At 42.1% G+C, this 9622-nt stretch overlaps 1 protein-coding gene across 1 annotated transcript; it reads right to left on the bottom strand.

Annotated features, from left to right (window-relative positions):
* Positions 1–2159: 2159 nt before the first annotated feature.
* On the bottom strand, positions 2160–8570 carry ca7 (carbonic anhydrase VII). Its single transcript, XM_061763780.1, is given in 8 exon segments — positions 2160–4492; positions 4574–4636; positions 5495–5590; positions 5840–5894; positions 5896–5941; positions 7290–7464; positions 7466–7494; positions 8534–8570. Coding segments are annotated over 8 exon segments (744 nt in total). The 3' UTR covers positions 2160–4249.
* Between the last annotated feature and the right edge of the window lie 1052 nt (positions 8571–9622).

A 9622-nucleotide genomic window follows, 5' to 3' on the forward strand; every position in this document is an offset into this window, starting at 1 on the left:
GCATACTACATGCTTTGGATATACAGTATGTTTAGGAATTGCAGCTGCAGAGGAAAGATATTAATAACCATGGGAATCCCACAAAAACAAAAACAAGTAAACTGGAGTGGGAGGGGGCACTCCAAAACCCACACACAAGAACTAATTGTACACACTAGTTTCAATCAAGTCTCGATGACATGCTAAAAATAAAACCCAACACTGCTGAACGGTAGTAAGCCCAGAGACACGTCTATCATGGCCAAACAGAACACTTAGATAAACAAAGCACTAATCCAATTCCAGCTACAGTTAGGATTGTTACGATGGAAATGATCTATGGCCACAGGAACTAGATATCTACCAACAATAAGCTGGATAAACAAAGGATCATTTGACACCAGTAAGGAGCTTAGACAGCAGTATGATATGGTACCAGCGTCTCACCTGCCATCTGCCAGTGGATTTATAGCTTTCTGACGGGCAGGACACAGCAGGTGAGGTTGGGGGATCCCACCTCATCCACACGCAGCATCAACACTGGGGGGCCCCAAGGTTGTGTCCTCTCTCCGCTGCTCTTCTCTCTCTACACGAACGACTGCACCTTAGCGCACCCGGCTGTCAAAATCCTGAAGTTTGCAGATGACACCACTGTCATCGGCCTCATCAAGGATGGTGACGAGTCTGGATATCGACAGGAAGCGGAGCGGCTGGAGCTGTGGTGCGGCCGACACAACCTGGAGCTGAACACGCTCAAGACTGCAGAGATGATCGTGGACCTCAAGAGGCATCCTTCGCCACACCTGCCCCTCACGTTGTCCAGCTGCCTCGTGTCAACCGTCGAGACCTTCAAGTTCCTGGGAATTACAGTCTCTCAGGACCTGAAGTGGGCGACCAACATCAACTCCGTCCTCAGAAAGGCCCAGCAGAGGATGTACTTCCTGCGGCTTCTGAGAAAGCACGGCCTGCCACAGGAGCTGCTGAGGCAGTTCTACACAGTGGTCATCGAACCAGTCCTGTGTTCTTCCATCACAGTCTGGTTTGGTGCTGCTACAAAAAAGGACAAACTCCGACTGCAAAGGACAATCAAAACTGCTGAAAGGATTGTCGGTACCCCCCTACCTACCCTTGAGGACTTGCACGCTGCCAGAACTAAGACAAGAGCGTGCAACATCCTCTCGGACACTCCACATCCCGGTCACCGGCTCTTCCAGCTCTTTCCCTCAGGTAGGCGCTACCGATCAATGCTAACTTGAACTAGCAGACATTCCAACAGCTTCTTCCCTCTTGCGATCAACTTCTTAAACACCTAACCTACAATTCCATTACAACATGCTGGCAATTTTTTGACTTGAGTTTGTTGTCACATTTCTGTGGGGCCAATTACACATTACTCGTGCACTCACTGTAGTTGTCTCGCCACACTGCACTATTTGCATATCTGTTGTTGACCAATACTGGCCACTCATGCCAGAGTAGAATCTGCTCCATTTGCACACTGATTGACGAGTATCAATCAGTGTGAAATACTGATTATCGCACTACTCGTCACTTTAAACTGTATAATATTAGTCATTCGAACTGCTCTAAGTGCTTGAGGAAAAAAGAAAAAATGTATCGGCATTACCAAACAACTAGCAACCCTTTATTGCTAAGTGACTGTTGTTTTTTGTCAATGTCTTTATGTCTCAAAAGTGTTCTCTGTCAATTGACTGTCTGTTGTCGTACTAGAGCGGCTCCAACTACCAGAGACAAATTCCTTGTGTGTGTTTTTTGGACATACTTGGCAAATAAAGATGATTCTGATTCTGATTCTGATTCTGATCTAATCCCCCATAAAGCCAATCTGTAGCCCCCTCCCCCCCCAAACAATTTTGTACTTCTCCAAAAATTGCCCCCCTGTCAATGAAACATACCGACCACATAATATATGACGAGCTGTACTGTGTACAGGCAACAGAATACCGATCAGCACAACTGTACCAGTGCCTCTGGTACGGTGAAGTCCCAAAATAATGTTCGCTTGCATGCTCTGTCACAAAGCAGTTGTACATTCATCAACACAATTATCTGGAGAGGATCAATGGACATGGAACCATAAAAGCTTTGGGTTTCAAATTGACAGAAACCATCTTTATCACACTCGCCTCCTCCCCTAGGAATTTGTTAAGTAAGTAGAGAACAACAAAGAGGATGGTAGCTGTCTTTGAAAGGACAGCTCATAAGGTGAGTCACAAATAGTCAGATTAAGGTATCAGCAGTTTGGTGTTACCACACCTATACCTTGTGATTATTTTCGGTGCTAAAGGGGCACAATGTTAACCCTATGACATAGCAACTCAATAAAGTACGTTTTTCTCTTTAAAAATAGAGTCACAGCAAATTTCTCAAAAACCTGTAGGGAAAAGCCCTCATAAATCTAAATCTTAACAGACGAAATCAGTGGTGGTGAACTGTAGTTTGGAAAGCACGCAACATGAGCAAACCAGATTTCACAGTTGGCTGGTCAACTGTGGAATGACTTACAGATAAATAGGATATATATCCGTAAAAATTATTTCAAAGTTAAAGCTTCTGTGTGGATTTTATTGTAGGAAAAGGTGGTATTTAAGATGTGAGAATGCTCAGTAATTGAAAATAGTCTCTGCACGACTATAAATACTAAACATGCATTAAATGATATTAAATTTTGCTTCCATCGCATTTGCGAAATGCAGTGGTGGTGCATCCTGTGGTTCGAGTAAGAAATATACTGTGGTTTGTGCGTGCGGGTTTTGGCTTGGCTTCCTCTTTTGGGCTTGTGGCCTCTTGTTTTGGGCAGTGCACACTGGGGCTCGGCATTTTGGCCCGGGGGGGCTTCGCACGGCCCTGGTGATTTTTCCTTTTTTTCTTGATGGGTGGTGCCTGGTGCTGTGAAGCGTTGGTTCCTTTCCCAACCCCAACTTGTGTTTGGGGTGCTGTGGGACGGCATTTGTGTGGGCTTTGTCACGGTTCATTGTGGTGTGGGAATGCTGCGGTGGGTTTTGGCTCGGTATTGAGTTAGTTTTTTGTTTTGTTTGTTTGTTTGTTTGTTTGTTTTTCTGTCGTCGGCGCTTGCGTTGGTTTGGGGACTGGAGTGGGCGCCGGGGACTGTCAGTGTGGGGGTGCGGCCGGCCGTTTGCCTTGTTGGCTGTCTCGGTGTTGGCATGGACATGTTTTGTGGTTTCGCTCGTCCTGTTAACTGTGAATTGGCTTCGCTGGGGCTCCGTGCGGTGTGGGCTGGGTCTCGGGGCGCGTCGGGCGCTGCGCATCGTGGGGCCCTCCTGTTCCGGGTGTTGCGTTGGGCGCGTCTTCGTGCATGTTCTTCTTTGTTGGTTTCCGCTTCTTCTTCGGGGTGGGCAGGCTGCGAGCATCGGGGCTAGGGGCCAGGGTGTTTGGGTATAGGCGGCTCCGGGGGGGCCCAGGGAATTGGTCCCGGTTACAGTCTTCCTCGATGTGCCGGCTCAGCAACTCTGTACACCAGTTGACTAACATGCATGTGATATGGTCTTCATTCACTAATACGTTTGATAGAAACACGATAAGACTTTAATTACTTGTGCTGGGATCACTTATAACAACACAGGTTCAAGTAACATAACTCACAGGTTCTTACAGGTGTTTAGACACTAATAAAGAATCCCACCACACCACTCGACAGTACCACTGCCTTCCTCATTTTCCCACATACTGTCCTCTCTTATCTGTTTCTCCTGGTTAGTTATTGCATGTCCTCACCGGATGTCTCCCCACCCCCCAATCTACAAATAACTGTTGTAATGTTACTTGTGTTTAAATATCTAGACGGTCTCAGTATTGTTCTGCTGTGGTTCTCACCCCTAGTTCCCTTGTCAATTCTGTCCCCCTGTCTGACCCCTAAAACCCTTTTCTGTCTGGCTGCATTTTCAGTAAACATCAGATTAATTTAAAAAATGAATTAAAAATTAAGCAAAGGGAGTATTTCAAACCCCCCTGTTGCACAACAAAACTGTTCTAGCACAAAGGCATACAGACCGACCATTCTGCAAGGCCATGCAGCCTAACAGGACAGGTTTTTTAAAAAAAAGTAAGAAATATAGATCGAAGAGCAAAGGGGAAGCTCAAATTTTTAAAAAGGACTTCTGCGACCTGAATTTAAAATAACATTTGAAAGCCTCCATAGCATACAGTCCAAAACATACATTTCAAACGTCAATGTTGAATAATTTCTTTAAAAGCATTTATATAAATAAATATGAAAAGTGCTATATTTTTAAGCGAATAAGAGGCTGATAGAGCTTTGGTCATCATGTCCTGTCATTATACAGTAAGTCAATATTGTGGTCAAAGGATCACAGACCTGCCTTTCTGATACAGTGATGGGCTCCTTCAGGATGATCCAGATAACACTTTCGTGTAGTGGGGGTGTGGTCAGTGATCCAAGGTAGGTCCAGTAGTGGAGGCTACTTGGTAAGAGGCACTTGGGATTGAAACTTTTGAAATCTGTGACACTAACCTGTGACCAACATAACAAGCAAACCATATTTTGCTTTGACAGCTTTGAAGCAGAACGAGTCAGTTAGAAAATTTAACTCACCTTGAACTTTACCATGTACAGTGAATCTGTTATCATATGGAACCATCTGTGTTCATCACCAGTCTTATGCAACACAGAAACATTTACAAATATATATATAAATATATTATATTAATACTTATGTTAATATTTACAACTGAGGCCCTTGAGGTGCAGGTATTAAAATGACTGTAACTTCTAAAAGGTAAAAGGTCATATTTTTGTGAAAACACTTGCTTAAAGCTGAAAGTCTACATTTCATTTGCGTCTTCAAGTGTTTTATTTAAAACTCATTGTGGTGGCGTATGAGACCCAAAATCCCCCAAACTGTTTTCTATTGTATAAATACATCTAAACGTACACTTACTTTATCGGAAATGGTCAAATCTTTTACAATTTAAATATGTGAGGGTGACAAAATGCTTGGGTCACAAAGCCTAAAGTGAGGGGTACATTTTGTCCTCTAATTTGGCTTCCAAACCATCCATCCATCCATTTTCTGAGACGCTTCTCCTCACTAGGGTTGCGGGGATGCTGGAGCCTATCCCAGCTGTCATCGGGCAGGAGGCGGGGTACACCCTCAACTGGTTGCCAGCCAATCGCAGGGCACATACAAACAAACAACCATTCACACCTACGGGGAATTTAGAGTCTCCAATTAATGCATGTTTTTGGGATGTGGGAGGAAACCGGAGTGCCTGGAGAAAACCCACGCAGGTACGGGGAGAACATGCAAACTCCACACAGGCGGGACCGGGGATTGAACCGGGGTCCTCAGAACTGTGAGGCTGACGCTCTAACCAGTCGCCCACCGTGCCGCCGGCTTCCAAACCAGTCTTATTAAAACAGGTCCTATGAAGATAATACATTATACAAGCAACAATTTTATTTAATGTGAATCCTATAAATGGATGTCTTGATAACTATAACTATGTGTCTTACTTCTAAAAAGAGACCAAGGACAGCAAGTCCATCAGGAGCTGCTGCTGCCTCCCCAAATGTCTTGTATTTGACTGCATTCCAATGAACCAAATGAAGCTGGAAGGTGTATAGAAACAGAATGGGAAGTGATTAAGACTGTAGCTTTCCATAATCTTGAGTAGTGCAAATTACAATAAAGAAGACAGTTGTTCAATCAGATTATACTGTATGTTCAAGGATTAGTTTGCCTTCCCTTTGATGCCAATTGAACATGTGTAATTGTTTGTGACCTATGCTGGATACTCTCATTCGACTTGACAGCATTGCATCATATAAGACTTTAATATTCAGTTCTCAAACACTGACCTCTGAAGCATAGCTGTGGCCTGCAACAGTGTGCTCAGAGCCATGTGACCCATTTCCACTGTTTCAGTCTGTATGGGTTGTCTAGAGGGCCTCCCTGGATCACTGCAGGGAGACAGGAGTCAACACTTCGTCAATTTATCAGATACTCACTCTTTGTTAAGACAAGTATTGAAAGACGGGCTGTTTTTCATTGATGCTTCTCTTCAGCATAGGATTCAGGCACATAAACAACATGCATATGTGAGGTCAAATATTGCTGTGCTGGGTTAAACATTCTATTCCTGTTTACTGGTCATCACGGGCATTGATAAATTGAGCTATCGTGTGACTGAACACTTGCATGTCTGAGAGAAAGTGTAGATTTTTTCTGTGCCTGCATCCTGGAGTGCTAGCCGTGGCCTTCCATACTATTCTAATCTGATTGTTATTCGCTGTGATGTCTCTGACAGCCTTTTGGCAAACGAGGCGCACAGACCCCAGTCAAGTTAGCTTGGCAGGATGACACAAGGGCTACGTCTAACAATGTGGTGTTAGGTTAGAACTATTGTATTATTGCAAAATACATAAGAGCAAATATCAATTACGGTATTGTTGGTTGAGAGTTTCTCGACTGCATGTAGATATGATGTTATAACTCATAACAACTTGATATTAAACCCTGTCTCATAGATTCAATACAGTAGAAAACTTAATGTATACCATCATGAACAGCTCAAAGCCCTTTAGAAACTTTTGTGTGTGAAGAATACTTTTAACAACAATATGCAACATGTTGAAGCAATCATGTTAACAACAAATTCAGCCACACTTGAGAAGAAAAAAAAACAGCCCGTTTAAGGGATTTGTGCCACTCATTTATACTGCGGCTGAAAAAAAGCTGTTGTTGTTTTCTCTGTGGAAACCGCCTATGACATACAGCCCCGTCTTTCTGCAGTTATTGATGGTAATGATAGTGTGGTATACATGGTGCCACCCACTAAAAACAGTATAGGATAGGATCATAATAACCACTGAGATCAGCTCAGTTTATTATACCTCTTTTCCACGAAACAGTTTCTGTACACTTAATCACTTCACTGCACTTACCTTCAACAACAAACTATACAGTACACGTGCAATCGTTATTTATGGTCAATTGCAACATTCTTTTTAAAATTCTGACACAGAAGGGTATTTATTGTCTGACCCACCATAAACAATACTTGAATTATGACCCAGTTAAATTATTAGACTCAATACAGTTCTTTAATGCGTTCGTCAACGTTACAGTAAATGTTGATGAATGACCATTGCTCATAACTAAGGCAGAGTAAAAGTGCAAAATCGAAATTATGTAATCTTTGAGTTAGCTATTTAGAAAATGAAGCCTGTTAAGAAATCAAAACAATGCAAGACTGTACTGTTTAAACCTATTAAAAATTAACTAAATAAATCAAGTCTGTTTCCTCACCTGAACGGTCATCTGTGTCATCAAAGTCGACCACAACAGAATGCCCATTGTTGGAGATGTTAATGGAGGAACAGTGGTCATAATTGAGGAGAATGGATTGCAGGCTGGGGTCATATGAGGCCTGATGAGGCATGATATTGATGGGAGACTGCCTGTTCCCCTGGGCAACAGGCAGGCAGGCAATGTTTGTGCCATACTGAAGGACCTATTCAGAAACAAAGCACATGCAAGCGAACAAATCAATACAGTTGAGCTATTCACAGTGTTATTACACAGCACAGCATTAGGTACACCTTGCAAGGGTGGGCAAAGTGTGGCCCATGTCTCATATACGGCCTGCTCTATTCTTTAATTTTCCCCACTGAGCATTTACATTAACATGAATCCTGTAAAATATTTTTGCATTAATGTATTTATTTAACTCGTTTAATAATTGGTTAATTGGTTTACTGTAAGTAAAGAAAATGTAAAATAAAAAAATACATATACATCTTGCAATTTTGAATTGATTTTATTAACTAATGGATTTAATGGAATTAATCATAAATAAATATCAGAATTTAAAAATGAAAATGAATTCTTATTCTTATTTTTATTAACATTAGCTATACTTATTATTATTATTACACTACATATATTTTACATAGGTCTCCACATTTTAACCTTTTCTACTTATCTAAGAATGATCTCTCCATTAAAAAAAAAAATCAAACACGGCCCTTGAGCACAAATATACCCACTCCTGATGTGATCAAATATGAGAGTTATCATAAATTCTACATTTACAAAGGTAAAGCTTAAATTCGAGAAACACTCAAAGAGAGGTGTTAAATTAAGAAGAAAAAAAATTGTGAAAGTTGTTTTTCTTTCAGGTCTAGCTGTGTTAAAGGGCCAAAGTATTGGAAACATCTAATATCACCTAATGTAGCCTACTCATTTCACTTTTTATTGAGTAAATAATACCAGCATGGGGAAACCAATTAATTCCACATTTTTAGTTCATTTGAATTATAAACAATAAATGCTTGTTTCCCAAGACGTGACCCCCACCATCACGATAAGAAAAATAAGAAAAAGGAAAATATAGGACACTGTTCATCCGTTAAAGTGCGGCTAATCTCGCATTGCTGAACCAATCAGCCTCAGCAACATAAACGTGCCCCTGTCAAATTCCATCACTGTAATCAATGAACTCCAGCAGCTACTTGATGAGAGCAGAGAGAGGAGATGCACTGACGTCTTACCGTTTTCTTTGCCGTATCCCCAGCTATTGATGGGCATCTTCTGCTTTTGGGCTGTAGGATTAAAACGTTATAGGATCAGGTCCACACGTATACAGTAGGATGAGTTGTTGCAGATAATGACGAAGAAGACTTTGTAAGAGGCAGGAGGAGGGAAAGCTTTCATTCTGTAGACGCCCCCTTCACGCCCACTAATAGACAGATCGCGTGCGCGCACACATGATTCTACAACCACCTCCTATCAAATTCTTTATTTATCCTTTACTATTACAATGTCATCTATCCATACAAATAGTTTAGCAATAAATGTGTATTGTTATTATTATTATTATTATTATTATTATTATACGTTCGGTTTGGGGTCAATATGATGATGAGCAATCTACATGAAATACATGATTGTCATTGTATCAACAATAAAAAACAATAAGATCTATAGAATCGTACTTCTGCATGAATAAAACTGAATATCAAGGTCTTTCCAGTCACTGGCAAGAAGCACGTTTGACAGATTATGGTTAGAGCGTCAGCCTCACAGTTCTGAGGACCAGGGTTCAATCCCCGGCCCCGCCTGTGTGGAGTTTGCATGTTCTCCCCGTGCCTGCGTGGGTTTTCTCCGGGCACTCCGGTTTCCTCCCACATCCCAAAAAGCATGCATAAATTGGAGACTCTAAATTCCCCGTAGGCATGACTGTGAGTGAGAATGGTTGTTTGTTTCTATGTGCCCTGCGATTGGCTGGCAACCAGTTCAGGGTGTACCCCGCCTCCTGCCCGATGACAGCTGGGATAGGCTCCAGCACGCCCGCGACCCTAGTGAGGAGAAGCAGCTCAGAAAATGGATGGATGGATCAACAGTTGAAACAAAGACCCCATGTTAAGTGTTAAATGAGTCACCCGTGCACTTCCAGTATAGTTTACAAGGCACACTCTAGTACATTTTCTGTGACATATTACATTTGTGCACGTACGTGCGTGCGTGCGTGCGTGTGTGTGTGTAGTGTTACAGATTTGAGGTTTGGAGAAAAGTTGCTATGGTGTGTCTGGTGCGATTTAATTCTCAAAGATAAAATGCATCTAATCCAGACTGCTTGT

This window comes from Phyllopteryx taeniolatus, chromosome 2, assembly GCF_024500385.1.
Source record: "Phyllopteryx taeniolatus isolate TA_2022b chromosome 2, UOR_Ptae_1.2, whole genome shotgun sequence".
Taxonomy (NCBI): Eukaryota; Metazoa; Chordata; class Actinopteri; order Syngnathiformes; family Syngnathidae; genus Phyllopteryx; species Phyllopteryx taeniolatus.